Genomic DNA, 22,627 nt, shown 5'->3' with positions numbered 1-22,627 from the left:
AAGCCTAGACATCCTTAAGGAATGTTTCTTTCTGTTCTTACACGTTTGGATGGCTATGTGGTTCATGTATGATATCTGTATCTTCTTGCTGAAATTGTCACCATTTTGGGGACAGGGCCCTCATCTTACTTCATTTCTTCACCAGCTGCCCCTACCTACACTCCTAACAGTGCATGACATACAATATACTCAAAAGACATTTGTTAATAGGGGATTTTTAGACCTGTGGAACTAGAGCAACAGCATGAAGACATAAGATGCATGAGAAACACAGGAGGCAACAGATTAGGTGAAATGGGTAGAAAGGGGTAATTGCATGCTGCCCTCTAATGACTAGCTCTTGTAACACACTGCCTGGTGGTGTCAATGTGTTAGCATCTGGAGCCTGTCACGCACTGCAGACCATGCTATTTTGAACCACAGCATGTAAATTAAGGAAAGTTATAAGCAGAAATACTCCTCTATGCCTACCATATGCTGGTCCTTTATGTTCACTTTTTCCTACTCCTCATTACAAGTCTATAGATTTTATGCTATAATTACGCTTTTTGTATAATAAGGAAAGTGAAGCATGAACCTGTAACACAACTTGCCCAGGATCACTAGACTAATAACTAGTGGAGCCAATGCTCACCCTTCTTGACTCCAAATCCATATTCTTGTCATATCATCACCCTGTGTGGAGCAAGGAAGGTAGCTGCTGGAAATGCTCCCTGCCCTAACTTACTCTCCCACTGTACACTTCAGAAGTCGGAGAGGTGGGAGGAAGCATAGTATTTGGTGAAAAGCTAAGGATTCGAATATAATGAAAAAAGCAAAATGGCATCCTAAGCATATCTCACACTTTTCAAATGAATGTGAAGACATATCCCAAAAGATTCACCCAAAATTAGCCATTTATTTGAGGTCTCATGTTTTATCTTAAAAATTTATGTAGCTGTTTTTACTCCATAATCATCTATTTTCTTTAATATAAAAATAATGTTTTAAGTTGTTTATAATGGAGTCAACTTGACATCTCAGATAGTTCCTGCACAGCTATCAAAAATCAGGCACTCTATCTCCCTGGAAGTCACAACAATCCAGTTGAGGGATTATGTACCTGGTATAAAAATGGCTGGACTGGGAATCAGAAGATCTCAGTTTTAGACCCAGTAAGTTCAGTAACTCAGGGTGAAAAGGCAATTCACTGAGCCTCCCCATTTATTTCTATATTTGAGGAATAAAGAGTGAAATGGATGACCTTTAAGAATCCACGTCTCATCAAAGATCTGGTTTCACTCATCATAAATTTTGCCCTGCTGGGAAATACTAGAAAGAAGGCAGGGATACTGTACAATTCTTCCTTCTGGAAAATGATGATGATCTCTGTTTTTATCATTCAGATACGGAAAATTAGAAGGCATGATGTTAAGAAAGGCATGCAGAAATAATACAAAAGTCAGAAAGAAACTTTGGAAAATTGGAAATTGGAAAAAGAACAATGATACAAAGTGGCTTCTAATGAATTGGCTAAAGGATAAGGTTCCATATGTCTTAGACAAGGCACCTCAAAAATCCATTTATGATCTTCTTGCTCTATGTTTATAGCCTATATTTTGTTTTTCTTCTGAATCAGTTAATTTTCTGGCCTCAAGACCATTCAATTAGTGGCAAAGAATTCTATTCTATATTAAAGGGTAAAAAAGATTTGAAGTGAAGCAGAAAATTATCACCAACTCTTTCTTCCATCCTTGCTTCTCTCCATGTTCTATAAGTCTTAACTCCAGGAAAAATTAATTAACATCTAAACTCTGCTTTCACTTTTTCTTTTACCAATCATAATTTGATAATAGATCACACACTCAAAGCTTAAAACATATCAGGTGAAGTCATGGAGAAAGTGTTAAAATATTTCAAATCTAGAATGGTTCCTTTGTATGACAGGAAATGATAAGGAGAGAGACGAAGAGGATGTGTGAGTTTTGTTTACTTTTTAAAACCATTAGTAATCTCTAATGTACTCACCTCCATGTTAGGTCTGGAAGATGTTTCAAGACCTGCCTCTAAAAAATGGCACTTGGCCTTGGATGCAGAAGGAACAGAGCAGAGAACATTTTAATTCCATTTCCCTTATTTTACATTACGATAATATCTACAAGTCTACCAATCTCCCTTCTACACATTTTTTTCTTCAAAATTAATTTGCTATTTGGAATCATTTTCAATGAGAAAAAACATGGAAGGAGAATAAATAAAAAGGAGAAGTGAATGGGGACTAGAAAAATAGAAGTTGGCTAAATACTGCTAGCATTTGATGATGTCAGAGAATATATTCTGCAGATGTGTTTGTATACTGTCATTGACGAGGCAATGAACTCTTTGTTCCACAGCCAAGAACCTACAAATCTCTAGGTCCAAAATGCCAACCAGTTCCTAGCCCCACAGCTGCCCTAGCTTCCCAGAGTGGCAGTGTGTCTATCACTCTTGGTTTCTCAGTTTTCCGATGGCTTTCTTTCCTTCAGTTACTCTGCAAAGCAAGGGGACTGCTTACCAATTTACCCCCTACTGGGCATGGGATAATGCTATAACTGTGTATTTCAGAGTAAAGATGGAGGAATATCATCTGTTTCTGTGGGCTACAGGAGAGAGAGGGAAACAGTAAGAAAGAAAAATGAAAGGAAGAGAAAGAAGGCAGAGACGAGGTCGTTTTCTGGTGCATGGGGACTCTGTCACAAGTTGGAGAGTGAAATGATGGTTCCAGGCTGACTCTCCTCTGTTCCCTCAGACCACTTGTCCGTTGGAATTGTAAACTCAGACAAACTGGAACCTTCATTTGTTTTGTAAAGGATTTCCCCAACCAACTGGAATGGAGATGATAATTTCCTTAGGAATATAATGTTTGCAACCTTATATCTCATGATCTCTCCTTACCCATTCTAACTCGACAAAAACCTTTACACATTATACTTTTATGTTACAGGATGAGCACCTCCTAGTCTTGCAATTGGAGTCAGCAGATGAGGCTTCTAGGGATGGCTGTGCCCCTGAAGAACTTGGTCAGGTCACTCTAAATTATTTCTATGCTTTCATCCAACTATAAATAAGGATTAGATGATTCCTGATTTTAATACTAACCTAATTTTGAATATAATAAAAATAGCAATAAAAAGACTTTAGGATTTGGGTCATCTGACAGAGATTTGATACATTTCTCCTCAGTTACATGATCTTAGTCAACTAATTTAACTGCTCTGACACTTCTTGTTCATGTAACAATGGAGATAGATTATAAATTATTATTTAGTAAACTCATGTGCTTCTTCAAGAAGCAAATGGAATCATATATAAAAACACTATGCAATTAACTCAACAAAAATTAAATTAAAAAACACTATGCAATTTATAACAAGATACATTTGAGATATTAAAAGTTAGCAACATTAATAATGGCAACCCTTACTGGGTACTTTCTTTGGTCAGCCATTGTGCTGAGGGTTTAACTCACACTGTATTATTTAAACTGCAAACAACCCTAAAAAGATCTGTATAATATATAATTTTTCAGAGGATTAAACTGAGGCTTGGAGAAGTGAGACAATTGCCCAAGACAGTAAGGGGTAGAGCAAGGGATTCGGACTTGGATTTTTCAAGTAGCTAAAATTCTGAGTCAGAGCAAAAGTGTGCTAGACTGAGATTCTAGTCCTACTAGATTATGTCTTACTACTTAATCACTTCTGATCCCAGCCACTTCAACTCTTTGAACTTCAATCTTCTTACAAATAGTGTGGCAATATTAAAACCTGCCTTGCTTACCTTGCAAAGTTGTAATCAGAAAGAATCTAGTTTACACTGCTTTGAAAATTGTAACAAGAGAGGTCACTATAAGGAAAGTAGGTAGTAACAGTAGTGTAGTGGTAGTCTCCGCAGCGGCATTAGTAAAAGCATTAATACAATATATGTTCCGGTCTCTACACAAGATAAACATTAGAAAATCCATTGTTCTTGGTCATCTTCCTGCTAAGTAAAACATCTGAATGAAACTTAAAAGAGTGCAACATATCTAGTATTAGCTCATTAAAGGTTTTGAGGGTTTGATGTGTGTGTGTGTGTGTGTGTTTTAATTTTGCTTGCTACTTGGAGGAGGATTGCTATTATTACCTCTGAACAACTGTCTACTTTTCCGTTCTGTAACAAAAATGTTTTGGGTCCTATTTTTGCAATTTCCGGAGTGGGTGAGGAAAGTGGGAGTGGCAGAAGATGAGCTTACTCTATGGTACAGTAACATGTATCTGTGCCAGTACCCTATTTTGATGAGCCAATACAAACATTTTACAATGCGCAATATTGGAATAAAAAGAAGGCATCCTGCACCTGGCGTTAATTTTTCATGGACTCCAGATGCTTATGCACAGGAATCACAGGAACAGCAGTCAAAGAAAATGCAAAGTTCACAAGAGAGGAAGATAAAAAGATGGCAAGCTCTTGCTTTTCGTTTAAAAACAAAAGCAACAATTTCATTCCATTTTACGAGAAATCTGCAAATGTTCATGCAGTCCCAGGCTGTTGCAATTATCCAGGTCGCTTCTGATGTAGTTATTTTTCCCCCTTAGGTCGAACATCTCTATAGATTAAGTGTCATCTTTATTCCTTTACTAATAGGAATTCCATTAATAGCCTTGTTCATTTCCTTCAGAAGGAAATAGACTAAAAAGTGGGGTATTACTAGACAGAAATGCAAAGCGAGGCTAACAGGAATGAAATAGAGAAATGAATCCAACATGATTGAGGATGATGAGTCAAGCAATATTTAGAATCCAGAAAGGACAAGACACACTTGGAACACCATGAACTAGGACTGAAACTTGTCATTGAACAAATCCTATTCAGAGTAGACCTAAGTTTACGATGTCTCTAACTCAACATCCAGGGACTGGAGGCAGAGTCCGTGGAAGTGATGCTGGAGCTGAGGAGACAGTTTTAAGGATGTATCTGAGACAAGAAGGATTATTTCTTCATTATCATCTCATTGCTGCCTAAGTTCTCACATTTTAAGTATTAATCAGCCCATACTGGTTTATTTAGCAAACATATATTTAAGGCACTGTACTTGGAAATGCAGAAAGTAGGAAGAGGTACATGATTTTGCCCTACAAGGAGTTTACAGAGTCATGTGGAAATGAGAGAAATCCCCCAAATGCTTATAATACAAAGCATAGAAATATCACAAGAGAAATAGGGGCAAAGTACCATGGGGGGTGAAGAAGGAGGCAGCTGGGATTAGAGTCAGAAGGCCTGGGTTTTCTCCTGCTCTTACAGTCAAATGATTTTAAACAAGCTACCTGACTCCACTGATCCTCTGAAATGGAGATAATAATATTGGGGCTATTTCATGTTGATATTGTGATGATTAAATAAGAAAATGTAGATTAAAGCAATATGTAAGCAGCTTCCCTACTCTTATTTATCTTCAAGGAGTGTTAATCAGGGTTGAAATAATGAGAGAGAAGGAATGTCATGTGGTTATGAGGGATAAGGGAAGTCTTGTTGAAAGGGATGTGAGTTGAGTCTTGAAGGATAGGACTTCCCCTTGAAGCTTAGTGTGCTCAGCTGATTTGCTCACCTTCTCTCCAGCTCTTGCTCTGCCTTTTCTTACAGGGCTGGGTCTTGTCCCTAGACCACTAGCCTCTAGCCAGCCTTGTCTTTGTTAAGGTTTTCTGGTTGCAGGGAATAGAAAGTCACTTGCACTAGCTTAAGCAAAATTTGAACTTATTAAGTTAAAAGGGGAGGAAGCACAGCAGGTTAGCCACCTGACGGACAGGAACTAAGAACTGGGAGTTCTGAGGGATGCAGCAAGTCCACAGTTCAGCCTCGCCCAGCCTCTCATTGTTCCTGCCACTCTTCTGTATCTTTTTTCTGGAGTATGTGGTTTCTCATTTCCTTTTATCCTTCTACATTTGTTTCATTCTTTTAGATTTTTGCACAAGCTTTTTCTACTTCTCTGGGCATATGTCCTCAGTTTTAGGCACAGATAGGTGCTCATCTGTTGGCCAGGTCATATATAGCAGGGGTAATGAAGCCAGGTGTCTAAAAACCATCTCTTTCTCACTGGAGATTCTCTTCTAAGGCTCCAGTGCCTTAGTCTGGGCCTGAATTATTTAGTGTTTCTTTTCTGATTGGCCTGCAGGATTCCTGATCTTAAATGAATGACCCAACTCTCATCCTTGTTGTTTCCGATCTTATTTCCTAACACTCAAAGAGGAAGATCAGAACTTGGGGAAAGTTAATAACTAGCCCCCATTCCATACTGTTCTTTCACGCCTCAGTGCCTTTGCATCTACTATTTCATCCTTACTCACCTCCTTCATCTGATAAACCCCTATTTTATGCCATCTCAAGACTTCTCTCCACTTTTCAGTCTTCCTTAATCATCTTTCCCCTCCATTCCAAGCAGATGGCTCACTCCCACCTTGCTGCATATACTGTAGTTTGCACATCCCTTGATTCCCGCTTCTATCACACTGTTACAATTGCTTTGGTTTCAGTGGTTTTCTCCTTATTCTAGTGAACCCATTAAGAAAATGGGCTCTGGAGTCAGAGAATTCATTCTAAGGGCAGGCCTTTCCATTTATCAGCTATGCCATCATGGGAAATTTACTTAACCTCTGTAAACTTTGTAAAATGAAGATGACAGTGCTCACACCAGAGAGTTGCTGACAGAATTGAGTGAAATAATGTGTGAAGTGCTTAGAACAGCACATGACATAAAATAGGTGCTCAACAAATACTATCACTTTTATACTACAAGTATTAAGCCTGGGATGTGTCAGACAGGGCTACTAGTTGTTTGTTAAAGAAATTAATGTGTATTTTAAGACTAAAAAATATTTGGAAAAGAATGTTTTATTTGTTTTGTTATTAGTGGCTTTGTAAAATATCTACAGTTGCTACACTATTCTGATAATAGATGTCTATCTGTAGGCATGTATGTGCAATATTGAATTGCAATTGTGAGAAATGCTATAGACAACTCTCAAGGATGGCATTAAAGAATGCAATAGAGATATATGTGTAACTGTTTATTTAATGTTTGTCTCCTCCACTAGAAAGTAAATGCCCTCGGGGAAGGGTTTGAGCTTGTCATATTTATTGTTATATGCCCAGGAATATTATACAATTTCTGAAATGCAAAAGGTATTTAATAAGTATTGGTTGAATGAATGAGCAGATGGGAAAATAGACCACATTTACTCAACTAGTAAGTACCTTTACTGTTCCTTCCACTTGGAATGTTCTCTTCCTCCATCATCACATCATCACATGTTAAAATTTTATTTAACCTTCAAAACTCAGCTGAGATGCCCTTCCATGAAGGTTGCTCCTTTTCTTAATTTTTATGGTAATTGATGGGTACTTAGGGAACTCAACACTTTGTATCTGGTGTTAGAGTGATTTTTGTGTCCCTCTGAAAATTCCTCATGGGCAGAATTCCATGTAGTTTCATCAGGGGTTGTGCTGATTAACTCACTTTAGTATCTTTCCAAATGCTTGGAAAGCTGCATGACATTCACATTAGATCTAACCCAAGCCTGAAGACTAGCAGCATAAGGAAAGTCAACTTTGTACATTGCAGCAAAAGACAGTGGGCCACCATTTCAGCAAGGGGTATTGCAGTCTACCTTCCAAAGTGACAGTGTCACAAAGAAGATGAAGTGCACCTTCAGGTCTTTGTCCTATGCCTAGGACCATGCCTGGAACATAGCAGTGGCTCAATAAAATGTTAGGGAAATGAATGAACTAGTAAGTTAATAGAAACACAGGCAAGTCATTGTGGAAAAAACTACTAATTATGGAACTGTTTTTACAAGGATATCACTCACTTGAAAAATAAGACAGCAAAGCCTTTGATTTGACTGATAACCAAAGATACTGCTGTCTAGAAATTTGCTCTCAAACTCTGATGATGGAATCAATTTATGAAACTACATGAGAGAGCTTTTTAATGTTCATCCATTCAATAAATATTTAGGAGCTTACACCAGCCAGCACTTATGCTAAAGATACGGGAAATTCTGTGTTGCTGTTTTATACTCAGGGCTCTTGGGTCAAGCAGATGAACCTGCTTGAGAGTCCATATTTGATCTCTACCTCATCATTATAGGTCATGTTCTCTTATGTGAAATCAAACTGAAACTTTGAAGGACTTCATAGTTTGGCTTCCTTCTTTCTGCAGACTGTTTTGGGCAATACACTATCCAGGTATCAGCTTCTTTAAGTTTCCTCTCACCAAGGTGAATGTTAGGCTGTATGAGAAGGTTCTCTGGGGTAGAGTGTATTATGACTTAAGATTTTATGTCAAGTTTATTACTAGTCCACAGAACTGCACTCACTGAAAAATTATTTGTGATCTATACCTTACTATATGTGTGAGAGATGATCCAGACCATCTAGGTGATTCTGGATTCTAATGATGTGTTAGGAATCCACACTCACAGGACATGCACAGATACCATTTACCTGCTTGTGAAGTTTTCATGACAGTTTCCCTAAGATCAGGTACATCAATGTGTGTGCATACTTCCTACACATTATTTCTTTCCAAGTACTTTATTTTAAAAGAGACCCAGGTTTATTTTAAAGGAAGCAACTGATTGAGTCAACATAGTTTGTCTGTAATATGCTAAACACAGCATGGTAGAGATATGTATATTTTAGGATTTATTTAGATATCCTAAATAATGAAGAGTATCATTAGGCAAGAATGCCATATATCCATGTATGCACATGTGTGTGTATAAATATGTGTGTGTATATGAAATACATATCATTGGGTTTGAAAAGTACATAAAGTACGGAATAAATGGAGCCCTTTTTCTGAGATCTAAAGTATATTTTCTGACAAAGAAATAACTTGAGGCTCAATTTAAACAGAATTATCCTCAACCAATAGTAATATTTTAATAATGGCTATGTTTTCTAAAAGCAGTCCTCATAAAATTATGATGATATAATGACACATTTAATGCAAAACTTGGAAAAAATTTGAGAGACTGGCAAATTCCCAATATCTTCTGAAAAATATTTGGAGCAGTCAAAATAAAGCAAATCTAAATAAAAGGAAAGGTCTACATGAATGTGTGCAGTAGGGGAACTGGGCACAGATGCTAGAGTAGAAGAGTAGCCCACGGAGTACAGGAATTAAACCCAAGCCTGTTTTTTCCCATAAAGGTCTATCCGCTACACTAACACATTACTACTCCCACCATCATCCCACTGCAATGCTTTAGTCAAGGTTTATTATTTTCTCCAGATGGATTTGAATAGAAATAATTTCATGAGATCAGTATAGACAAAGCTGGTGATGAAAACTGCCATGTGTTAACTGGAGATGCTGGAATTAGAGACTCTCAGGAGTTGATTTCATTCATTCTCACATGCTCACCAAGTACTCTCTGTTGTGCCAGGCACTGTGCTAGACCCTGGGAATAGTTATCCTATATTCAAGGAGTTCAAGACAGGACAATAAGAAAATAAATAAAGGTTAGTTCCTTTCTCCAACTTACTTTTCTTTTCTCCTTCACTCTAAGAAGTTACAATATAATTAGAGAGACACAGAAGAAAACACTTTATGGTAAAATATGTTAGTTGATAAATCAGAGGTGCATGCAAGGAACTGAGAAGGGAGAAAATAACTGCCTGGCCAGAGAAAGCTCCAGAAAGGAAAAGATACTTGAGCTTCACAAGGAAAATCATACTCTCCTTGATAAAACAAAGGAGAGCAGTTTTAAAAAGACAGGAGAAGCAAACTATACACATCAGATTCCGGTTCAAAGTAGAATCACTGTAACTTAGCCTGATTTAGGGAGCTGTCCACCATTAGTTTTTTAAACTTCTTGCAAAAATTATATGTCTCATGTCTTTAGCAATCAAGGTCTACTTACAGAGATCCAATTAGAAAATAGTATTTAATGAGAACTTTAAAAGTAGCACAGTCTTTGAAACATTTAGGTGATTCAGAAGTTATAGAGAAAAATATAACAGCATCTAACTTGTCACTTGAAAACAATTTGAATTTCAAAGAAGATTTATTCCAACTATTGAAAGAAGTATACATGTTTGAGTTTCTATGTTATAAATAACGTTTTTCTTAAGGTATTCCAAATAACTTTTAACAGGGATTTATTTTTAAGAGTATTGTCTTATTGTTAATAGTTATCTCAATCCTTCAAAATAGATCTAATTAAAGAATCAAATATTTTAATACTCTTCTTCCAAGTCCCATTTATCTCATCTCAGCCTATGAAATGCAGCCAGCCTGGTTCCTCTGGTAGGATAATTATAAGCACAGACATTATTTCTGTAATATGAAACACAACACTGACTCACTTATTAATTCACTTTCTATATCTATACACTTCTATCATTTTTATAATCTCTAAGCATTGCATTACTAGTTTACTACGGGAACAGTCACATTTTTCAAGAGAGCTTTTACAGTGGATTTTACTTGGATAAGCAAAGAATCAAAATATAAGAACTAACTTTTGGCTTCTTGATCTATGTATCAAACCCATTACAAAAGATATTCAAGCCAATCTAAGTAGTTTTGGGGGAACCAACCAGAAAATACAATCTGTAAGCTGTTTTGAATATTCATATGAGGAATATCAATCTTGTGCTCTTTCTTTAGTACATGTTACTATTAAAAATTACTATTTTCATTGAACCACTGTTTACTCTTTCTTACTGATCCATGTTTGGCCATTTTAAGAATTCAGATTTCATACAGAGAAAAAACAGACATATATTTATCCCAAACAAGAACTACAGGGAAGATACCACATCTTTAAGTGCATAGAATACATACTACTTATCTATAGTTATAAAAGGAAAAAAGGAGAAAGATAAAAGAATCCCTAGAAAAACAGAAGGAAATTTTCCTTACCGGAATGAATGCATGTTGCATAGCTTGTTCACATTGTTTCAAGGAAGCAATAGTATCCCACAAAAGCTGATAATTTTCAGCTCGGGAAGTACTTGGCCGTTGCATGGTGAAAGCTAGTAACACTCAAACTGAGCTCAAAGAACCCAGTTGAAGAAGGAAAAAAACCCCGCAGATCTGTTACATAAACTTCTTAATTAGATCTGCTACACAAACTGCTATCTTAAGACTTAAAAAAAAAGTTAATCAGAACATTTCTTTTGGGGGATAACTGGGCATGACTTGAACAGAGACAGATGTTTTCATTGGGAAGGATTTTCATTCCCACACTTGTGAAAAGCAATCCCATCAGTGTTCCCCTGTCTTTACACGGGTCTGGCGAAACTGCACATACCATAAGTGTGTGGGGGGAAAGAAGTAGGAGGGAGAGAGATGTGAAAGAATATTTCCACCAGAAGATTTGGGTGGCAGGCTAGGGAGTTAGAATTTGAGTAGCTTGTGAAAAGTAGTAAAATGAACGGAATGGGTTACATACACACATGTATGTACTTACGCAGGTGTCAACACTTGTCTGCTGTGTGAGAAATACAACTATATACATGCATTCTCACAGTGTCATTTAATATGTCTAACTCTACTCTCAGTTCACTTAAGATCTAGATGTGATATATTTTTTCATCCTGGAGTATTACTGCCTTTAGTAGTTACAAAGTTGTTTATCTGGGAGTATCTCTAAAGACTAGCCAGAAAGTTCTTGAGTATAAAATGCAGTCAATTGTTTATCTTAAAATTTAAGAGTAATTAGAAGACCTTTCTGTTGTCTTATGTTTTGGATAAAGGTCACACTTATTTCCTGTTCTAGGTAGAATTCACATGAATAATGCCAGGAGAATTAAGCCTTTAAATATTCTTGGGACCTGAGAGTGGGCTGCACAAAATTGGAACATGTTAATTCTAAAGAAATTGCTTGCACCCTTTGCACACTACCAAAAGGCTAGTATAAGCACTAAATCAAGTCTGAACAACAGAATATAGTAACATATTCTGAGTGTTCTTTCACCTAAGACAGGAGCCCACAAAGTGAGATGAGGCTCTACCAGTCCCTTGCAGTCTCCGTGGGACTGTCGAGGTAGTGGGTAATGTAGCACATAGGCTGCCCAGCACTTAGAAGTTCCAAAGGAACCTTTACTCTCAGGGCTAGTCACACAGCCAACAACGGGGATATTAATTCAAGAATTTCTAGAGGTAAGGGGTAAGCTGAGGGCAACACAGCATAATGAATAAACTGTGCTTTTAATTGACCTAGAAAATGCAAAGAGGATAAAACAAAGTACAAACTGTAGACAACAGTTTGATAACATAAATGAAGGATTTTTGCTGTATTATTTTTAGAAGAGCTGCATGATTTGGGTTACCTAGTTTTTCTGCATTTGTACCTTGGTGATGGTGGATTCATTTATACTAATGACCTTGTGGTGTGAAAGTCTCAAAGGCTGATACCAGCAAAGTTTTCTTCTTATCTCAATTACTTTTCAATTTTGAATTGGTGGAATTGCAAGTAAAATTAATCTTTTAAAATTTCTACCTGGGCTAATTTACAAGGAGATGGTTTTTCTTTAATATTTCATGAGTATACACCATAAGGCTATTGCCATTAGATGGTTTGTTTTTCAATATCAGTTCAACCAACCTTCTCTGTTTCTCATTCATGGTGTTCTTCTGTTCAGCTCACACCCACAGTCCCTCCTCTGCCTTCATTCCTGTCCTTCTACTAGCCCATCTGCCCCAGCCACATGCTTCTTCCTCAAGCACTGTCGACCAGCCAGCCCACAACCTTCAGAAAATATTCCTCCACTAGTAAATGTTCTGCATTTCTCAGCAAACAACAGGAAAATAAAAAGTTGTTTTCTAAGTTGTCCTCCAAAATTCCAGCCAATCTTTTTCTGAACTCCTTGAGTAAATGTTCATCATTATCCCAGACCCCAACCCCTGGGTCTTCTATCATGCCTCGGACTTTTCTCTCCTGTTCATCGGGTCCCTTCAGTCTTTCATTTAAGTAGTATCTCCTAAAAAGAGCCTCCTTTCCTTACTCTTTGGAAAAGGATAGAGAATCCACAGTTTCTGCATGTAGAACCTCTACACAAGAAAATGCCATTGTAATCATGCATTCATTCATTTATTCATTATCCAACAAACATATCAATCATCTCCTATGTCTATACTTTTTGACTATTCTATGGGCAAATGGATATGTCAGACGTTGATTCTGTCTTTAAGGAGCTTAAAGTCTAATTGAAGGGATGATACATGGGTACAAATAATAAAAAAACAAGTTAAAAAAAGGTAAGTGCCATAAAAGAGGTAGTATATACTACTCACAAAACAAGCAAAAAGAAAAATTGCATCCATTGGGAAAATTAGGGCAGCCTCACTTGGCTAAAGCTTGAAGTTAGGGTAAAATTTGGACATGTAGAGATAGGTAGGGGACATTCCTGGGGACAGAAGGGTAGAGCAAAGGCACAGAATGGGAAAGTAGAGGTCATTACTGGTTAGTTTGGAAGGAACACAACACCAAGAAAGCTCAATATTCTGATTTATCCTGGAGCCAAGGCTATTCTTGAATGAAAACTCAGCAGCTTCCTATACCTAATGCTAAGCAATCTTAGCTTTAACCAATTCTTAGAGCACTGATGTGCAGAAATTCAATGATACTCTTCTCACACCTTATGAGGTGGCAAATTCCATATATTTATTCCTCATTCTTTAAAATAGGTACATTGATATACTTGTGGAAGTTTTAAGTGTCTCAATCATTTCAGTCATATTACTTAGTTAATTACTTAGTTTTTATTAAGTATATGTAACATATTTTGCCCTCACACCCAGTCACTTTTATAAGTTTTAAAATCTATTACCTTCGACATTCAAGTGAGATCCACCATGAATCTTACGTTATCAAATATTTTACGTAGTTCAGTTTAACAAATATTTATCGAGCTCTACTATGTGCTAAGTACTATGCTAGGAACAAGGAATATAAAGATAGGCATTAAATAATTTCAGTCTTCTGTTTCTTTTCAACTACCACTCAGGGTGCATTTGCCCCTGCTCACAAAATAGAGTGTACATATTTTCTTCCTTTTGGCACAATGCCTGATATGTAACGCCTACCACTTTTCTGTTAAACACTTAGTCACTAGACCACATGTCAATCATATCTAAATATATCGAGATGCTCTAAACTAGATTACAGACCTCAGAATGTCTATCAGTACTTTTCATACGGTGGTATTGCCATGCATAGACAGGTCTGCATTTGAACGCTTTTTACTGGTGATTAGTTTAAATATGACTTCATGACAATTGTACTTCTAGTAAAAATGGAGTAACAGGGCTTGAATTTATACTTCTACCTGAAATAACCAAAAAACTGAACAAAATATATGAAACAATGAATTTCAGGAATGGATATCAGACAACAAAGAAGAGTGAACTCTAAGAGGAAGGAAACAAACAAGTCAGTCCTATGACTGCTCCATCTACAACCTTGAATGTCCAGACCACATTGCAGAGAGGGGGGATCCAAGTGGAACCCAGTGGACTTGCTGAGTTAAGGGGATAGAGTTGATCTTCTAGAGATACCAAATGAACATGAAGAAATAGAGAAATCTATAATTATAGTTGGATTTTTAAATACCCTTCTTTGAATAATTAATAGAATAAGCAGGCAGAAAATCTGTAAGGATTTCGAAAATCTTTATAAAAACATTTCATTAATTTGAGCTAATGTACCTTTATAAAATATTCCACCCAACAACAGAAAAACACACACATTCTTTTCAAGTGTTCATGAAACATTTGCCAAGCTAGAACATATTCTAAGCCATCAGTCAAATTTCAATAGTTTAAAAAGATTCAGGTCAAATAAAGTATATTCTCTGACCACAGTGAAATCAAGTTAGAAATCAATAATAGAACAATCTCTGGAAATTCCCAAAATATTTGGAAATTAAATAATGTACTTCGAAATAACGCATTGGTTAAAGAAGAAATCAAAATAAAATTAGATTGTATTTTGAACTGAATGAAAATAAAACCACAACATATTAAAATTTGTTGGACGCCCTTACAGCTATAGTTAAGGGAACATATATAGTACAAGACACCTATATTTGAAAAGAAGAGAGGTCTCAAATTAATGATCTCAGCTTGCACCTTACACAATTAGAAAAAATATAGCAAATTAAAACCAAAGAATGCTGAAGAAAGGAAATTAAAAAGATTAGAAGAGCTAATTAACAGCTAGTTCTTTGACAATATCAACAAAACTGATAACCCTCTAGCAAGACTAATGAGAAAAAAACGAGAGAAGAAATAAATTATCAAAGTCAGGAATGAGAGAGGTAGCATCAGCACAGAGCCTACAATCACGAAGTGCTAATAAGTAAATCTTTAAAAGACTGTAGCCAATACTTTTGACATCTTAGATGGAATCGACAAATTCTTTGAAAGATATAAACTAACAAAGCTCACTCAAGAAAAATAAGTAACCTAAACAGCCATATCACATATCTATTAAAGATATTGAATTTGTAATTAAAAACCTATCACCAAGAGACTCCAGGTCCAGGTAGCCTCCCTGATGAATTCTACCAAACATTTAAGAAGAAATAACAATAATTCTACACAAATGCTTCCAAAGAACTGAAGAGAACAGAATATTTCCCAATTTGCTTTTTGAGGCCAGCATTACCCTGGTATCAAACCAGATGAAGATATTACAAGAAAAGCAAATATTTATATGCTGTCGTGAACATATATGCAAAAATTCTAAACAAAATTTTAGCAAACTGAATCCAACAATATATTAAAGGATAATGCATCATGACTGAGAAGGTTTAATCTTTGAAAACAACTCAAAGTAATTCATTATATTAAAATGTTTTTAAAGAAAAAACACAACCAACCAACCATGTGATCATCTCAATAGGCACAGAAATAATATTTTACAAATAATTTACAAATATTCATTCCTGGTTTAAAAAAAATACTCTCAGGACAAGATAAGGATGTCCCTCCTTACCACTTCTATTCAGCATCATTTGGGAGGTTCTAGAAAGTGCAACAAGTCAAGAAAAAAAAATATTGGAAAGGAAGAAATAAAAGTGTCTTTCTTTATATTTGATATAACTGTAGAAAATCTCATAAAATCTAAGGCAAATTTTAGAATTTATAAATGAGTTTAATAAGGTTGCAGGATACAAGATCAGTATACAAAGATCAATTGTATTTCTTTATACTAGCAATAAATAAATGGAAATTAAAATAAAAAATAATAATACTTACAATAAGATAAAAAATATACTTAGGGATAAACTTTATAAAACACGTGCAAGCCATGTATATTGAAAACCACAAAGTTTTCCAGAGAGAAATTAAAGACCTCAATATTGTTAAGATGTCATGCTCCAAAAATTGGTTTATAGATTCAATGAAATGCAATCCAAATAAAAACCAAGCAAGATTATTTGTTTGTTTGCTTATTTGTTTGTTTTGGAGAAACCGACAAGCTAATTCTAAAATCATATGAAAATTCAAAGAATATAAAATTCCCCAAACAACTTTGAAAAGGAAAAATAAAATTAGAGAAAAAATATTACATGTTCTCTAGACTTATTATGAAGCTAAGGTAATCAAAACAGTGTGGCACTGGCATGAAGATAGATAAATAGATCCGCAGAACAGAATAGAGACTCCAGGAATCAACTCACATGTCTATAGACAACTGACTTCAACAAAGGTAAAAAGACAATTCAGTGGAGAAAAGGTAATCTTTTTAACAAATGATGTTGGACCAATTGGGTATCCATATGCAAAATAATAAGCTTTAATATACACCTCTCACTACCTATAAACTCAAAATAGATTATAGACCTAAATGCATAACCTAAATAAAACTTCTAAAAGAAAACATAGAAAATCTTTGTGATGTTAGGTTATTTACAACACCAAAAGCACAGCTGTAGAAGAACAGATTGATAACTGGACATTGCCAAAACTGAAAATTTCCGTGCCTTGAAAAACACTGGTAAAAGAATGAAAAGACAAGCCACAGGATGGAAGCAAAACTTACAAACCACATACATAATAAAGGATTTGTTTCTAAAATATATAAACAACTCTCAGAACTCAATAATAAGAAAATAAACAATCCAACTAAAAATGAGCAAAACATTTTAACAAACACTTCACCAATGAAGAATACATGTATTAAATAAGCATGTGAAAAGATAATCAACATCATGATTTATTAGAGAAATGAAAATTAAAATACCACCACACACCGAGCGGAACAGCTAATATTAAAAAAGACTAATCATACCAAGGGTTGGTGAAGATGTTAAAGATTAGACCTCTCATACACAGCTGGTGGGAATATAAATGGTATAATCCCTTTGGAAACAGTTCAGTGGTTTTTTAAAAAATTAAACACGAACTCACCATGATTTAACCATTCCACTCCTCGGTATTTATCCAAGAGAAATGAAAGCATATATCTATTCAAAGACTTGTATGAAAATATTTACAGCAGTTTTATTTGTGAAAGTGAAAAACTAGAAACAACATCACAGGCAAGTGGACAAACAAAATTGTGATATATCAATATAATGGAATACTGTTCAGCAATAAAAAGGAATGAACTATCGATACACACAACACATGGATGGATCTAAAAATAATCACACTGAATGAAAGAAGACAGGCAGAAAAGTACATACTGTATGATCTCATTTATATAAAATTCTAGAAAATGCAAACTAATCTATAGTGACAGAGCAGAAACTGGGAATGGGGAGGTAAGGTGGCCGGGGGAGAGAGTTAGTTGGATGGATTACAAAGGGGCATGAAGAAACTTTTGAAGGTGAGGGATAAGTTCATTATTTTGGATGGATGGTTTTATATGTCCAAAGTTATCAAACTGTACATCTTAAATATGTGCAGTTCCTTGAATATCAATTAAACCTCATTCAAGCTATTTTTAAAAATTTCTTGAAAAGTTCCCAGAAAAACCATCAGAATGTCTCACTCTCCTGGGTGTTATGCAAAGTGACAAGCTGCTATCATTTAATTTTATAATCTTGTAGCTCAGTCCATCGCCTCTAGGTGGGGAGGGGGTTAGAAAGCAATGACCTTCTGGCAGGAAGGGAAGTAAAGGATATAAATAAGTTTAACCAGAGAAAAGGGCTGAGGTTTCATATCCAGGGGCCTTACTCTTAGTTACGATTCTTGCCCTAATTAGCTGTAACATCTTGGTTCAGTCATTTTGCTTTGACAAATTTCCATTACTCATCTATAAATTGAAGAAGTTACACTCAATCATTTCTCAAATGTCTTTCAGAGCTATAATCCAGTGATCTATGGATATAATTTAATCCTCAACAATCCCATTTTCTTCTCCACTAAGCACTTACAGGCATGGGCTTAAATTTAGCGAAAACATTCCATTAGTTTTGAACTGTGCATTATCATACATGCTGGTAATCTCCCTCTAGTAAGACAGTAAACTCTCTTAAGGGTAGAGTCTTTCATCTTAAAATTTCTTGTTTCTTCATGGTATTTAAATTTCAAAGCCTACATATTGTAATAATGACAACATAATTGGTATTAAAATTATAAGGATAGAAGTCTACCATTTTACTTCTTAAAAAACTGTTTTTTTATGCAGTACCCCGCTTAACCCCACGAAGGTATTATTCCCAATTTACAGATAGAGAAGTAGGTCCACAGAGGCTAATGTAACTTGCTTCACCACTTACTAGACACGTGACCTTGGACAAGTCCCTTAGTTTCTTTTTGCTTCAGTTGCTTATCTGTAAAATGGAGATTATAACAGTACTTACAGGATTGTTGAGGATTAAATAAACTAATACTTGTAGAAATCTAGAGCAGAGCCCTGGCACACAGTTAGCACTATTATTCGTGTTTATGAAATTAATTTCATTTTAATTTATTAATTCATTTAATAAGTGAGAATTAAATAAGTGAATAATAAGTAAGTGACATCGAAGACAAATTCATACATTCATACCAAATGTATGACCAGTGATCAGTAAATATACAGGTAATTGTAGATTCACCTTCCCTGACCACCACTACAGCCCAGTCTAAGTATGATCCTCCTCGTGTTCTTTCTCTCTCAACCCTATTTGTTTTCTTCACAGTTCCCATCTTAATTTGAAATTTATTTATTTATTTACTTTTTATTTCTAGTCTCCCCAACTAAACTGCAGGATGAGAGACAAGAAGCCAATGCACAGCCATTGCCAGCATAGTGCCTAGAATAGCATAGACTCTTTCAGCGTTCTCTTGATATTATTGTTATCAATGGGGCCTCAAATAGATAAAAGCTTATTAACATTTCAAAAACATATGTTAGTATATTTATCAAGATCTTCTGTATTTTCAAAGATCTATGGTGAATTTGGCCATGGCTCTTATTATCAAAAACTCACATCTGACCCATTTTCTCCTATTTAAGAGAGTGACACTTCTTTTTTGATGGGGCAAGACTCACACGACTGTACCAGGGTAAAAGGGCAAATGAACTTTTACTGTATGCACAGTGTTTCAAAGCATATGATGTGACCCATGGGAATATCAACCTTCATATAATAAAGAATCATGCTATATATTCAATCAATCAGTCAGTCATACTTCAAACATGCTTAAGAGATGCAAGTCATTCTAGTAGAGTGCTGTTCCATACACTCTGCAGAATCTTTGGAGCATAAGGCCAGTACTTTAAGGAAAAGAAAGCAGGTGGTCCTGGAGAAGCAGACTGAAGGAGGCAGGACACAGGGCCTCCTCTGAACATAGTTCTACCAGACAATAGATCACAGCATCTTAAACTTCAGGCCAGAGTTAAAGCTGGGGCTATCCCGGATAGAACTTTGATGACACAGATAAAAGTCTGTCTTCATCATCTTCTCCCCTTTTGAGAGCCCTCAGCCCTTCTCCTCTGGACCCTCCTGACAGAAGAAAAGCTACATGAACTCATTTATAGGACAGTATTAGAATTTAATTTATCTCTCCTCCCACTTGTTTTCTTGACTCTTTTTGAGGGCAAATGTCAATCTTTTTCATCTGTTTATGTCCAGGCCCTGGCACACTGCCTAGCATATGATGAGGGAGAGCAAAGATTTGTTAAATAAATGGATGAGTGTGGAAAGTATTGTACTTGATGTTGATAATAACAAGAATTCCCTACATTTGTAGAGCAAGCTTCAATTGTCAAAACAGTTTCCCAAGTAGGAATTCTCTTCCTTTTTACTTTTTACCAGTCTCTATTCACTCATTTTAATATTAGCATGCCAGTGACTTGCTCATTTATATTCTTGGCCCAGATTTCTCTCCTAAATTGGATATCCTGCTGCCTGCTGGTCATCGTCACTCATGTATTTCACAGATATCTCAAACTTAACACCTTTAAAATCTGAGCTCTTATCCTTCTTCCTCCCCCTCAAATCTGCTTCTCTTTCATTTCCTTAACCAGTAAATCCCAGCTCCTTCTACTCAGTTGCTCAAGCCAGACGCCTTCATCTCAGGAATACCCAAAATCCATTTCAGCATGACCTTCTGGACCCAGCATGGTCTAACCCTGCCCAATCACTAATGTCATTTTGCACCATCTCCCTCCTCTGTGTACCCCAGCCCCACAGGCTCACTCCCAGTATTCAAGATATGATGAAGCTCATTCTCGTGTTGGTTCCTAAGCAAATGTGAGTTATGCTGTCTCAAATATTCTCCCACTTCTTCTCCAGAATTCTCTCCTACTTATCCTCCAAATCTCAGTTCCACTGTGCACTGTAGGAGGCTTAGCTGCATCCCTGTCCTCTCCTCACTGGATGCCAGTAGCACTCCCTTCCCCCAGTTGTGATGACTAAATAGGTTCCAGACGTTGTCAAATGTCCCCTGGGAGACAAAATCATAGCCAGTTAAGACTCACTGCCCTAGACCTTGATCAGGACATTCTCTCACTGCTTTTCTTGGAACATAGTTTATAAAATTCTTTTATAGGTGTATAACTTATCGTTGTTATAAACCACTAGATGTTAACCTCTTTTTTGTGACTTCTAGATTATTGTGGAACTCTCCATTAGACTACCCCATTATGGATACAGAAGAGTTCTTTTGTTTATCATTGTATCACCTGTATATACATAGTGTCTAATATGAGATAGGTACTCAATTAACATTTGTCGAATAAATTAATGAATTTGATGATTGCAAAGATCAGACGGAACCAGAAGTAGCACTCCCATTCCTAAATTGAGGTAACAGATACACTGAGTGGTTAAATGACAGGCACACAAATCACACTATCAATAAATGGTAGACATGGGACTTGAATTTAGGTTTTACCTCTCTCAGTTCTTATCAGCAAATATCATTTCACTGCCATTACCATTTTTTAACCTTCTCAGATTACTTTACCTCCCTCCATTCTAAGTTCTCCACTGAATTTTGTCCTTGCCATGTATGCAACTGTAATATACACCTAGCTCTATCTCAAGGGCTAAAATGCTCAGAGCCTCACAGTGACTTCCAATGATCCTTCACTCTGATGCTTTTGAAAACTCATAGTGTTTTAAATATAAGAAGGAGGTGGTTAAGGCTTCTCAAGTTGTAATAGAAATGCAAGAGGGAAAAAAAATCAATACCTCTCCTGAGTAAATTTGCTTTTATGGCACTCTTAGCCTTGTGGTCCACTCTAGTAAACAGCCTGGAGAAAAGCAATCACATGACAGGTTAAGATAATCTGATCTTAATGAAGGCTCTGCAGAATGGTTAACTAGAACATGAAAGAACTTCTAAGGATGTCTGATTAAAATTGTCTTTTATTTCCATGCTGCTTAAGTATGGCCAAGCAGAAAAATCTCAATTAGAAATAGAAATTCTTTTAAATGGCACTTTCAGCATACCTAATGCACTTCTATTTTCCAAGGTTTTGAAAAGCAAGATCTATACAGCACAGTTACTCAATTATTTTTCCAAACAAATATTTTGTAATGGCCTAAGTGCTTTGATGTCCAATAGAGAGGTGGCTGACTGAGGGTGGGGCACACTGTTGAGAGGTATACCTGACCCAGAGGTGGCCCTCGGCTGTGGAGAGGAGCCATGTTGATGGGCTTTGTGATGTTAGAATCTCCCTACTGGCAGCAAAGTGCTTTTCATCTGCAGGCAATCTCTATGCTTTCCCATGTCTACACAGAGGCAGGGTGGATAGTTAAGAGTACAAGAGCTGGGGTCAGATCTCCTGGGCTAGAATCTCAGCTAGACTGCCTTTTAACTGTATGACCTTGATCAGGTTGCTCTACACCCTGGGCCTCAGTTTTCTCATCTGTAAAATGGATTTGAAAATGGTATTTATGTCATATGGTTGTGAGGATTATATGAGTTGGTTCATGTGACCAGCATAAAAAAAGCACCCTATAAATAATCATTAGCTATAATCTTTCTCCTTTACATAAACATATTTCTGTTTCTGCATAACACTAAGCTCTGTACATATGTCAGATGTTTACCATCTCACTAGTTCAGAAGCACCTCAAGAACCCAATCTCCATTGCATTTTCATCATCATTTACGTATATCGTTTGATTCTTACAACAATCCTGTGAGACTAGGATGGTTGTATCCACTTTA

General features: G+C 36.3%; 1 protein-coding gene and 1 pseudogene across 47 annotated transcripts in view; both read right to left on the bottom strand.

The window, feature by feature from the left end:
- The window catches only part of DLG2 (discs large MAGUK scaffold protein 2), a 1,822,408-nt gene that overhangs the window by 672,385 nt on the left and 1,127,396 nt on the right, over positions 1–22,627 (bottom strand). For 4 of the 47 annotated variants that reach the window (XM_008538852.2, XM_070625692.1, XM_008538865.2 and 1 more), the window contains exon 1: positions 10,925–11,274. The exons of 42 other annotated variants lie outside the window; for them this stretch is intronic. In XM_008538852.2, the coding sequence (XP_008537074.1) occupies positions 10,925–11,029 (105 nt within the window). In that variant the 5' untranslated portion in view covers positions 11,030–11,274. Of the gene's footprint in view, positions 1–10,924; positions 11,310–22,627 lie in introns of those variants that run through there. One more of the 47 variants, XM_070625688.1, reaches the window with a different exon arrangement.
- Positions 15,146–15,331, bottom strand: LOC139084303 (KANTR integral membrane protein-like; annotated as a pseudogene).

This window comes from Equus przewalskii, chromosome 6 (assembly GCF_037783145.1).
Source record: "Equus przewalskii isolate Varuska chromosome 6, EquPr2, whole genome shotgun sequence".
In the NCBI taxonomy this organism is placed as follows: domain Eukaryota; kingdom Metazoa; phylum Chordata; class Mammalia; order Perissodactyla; family Equidae; genus Equus; species Equus przewalskii.
This window is presented reverse-complemented; position numbering and strand designations above follow the sequence as displayed.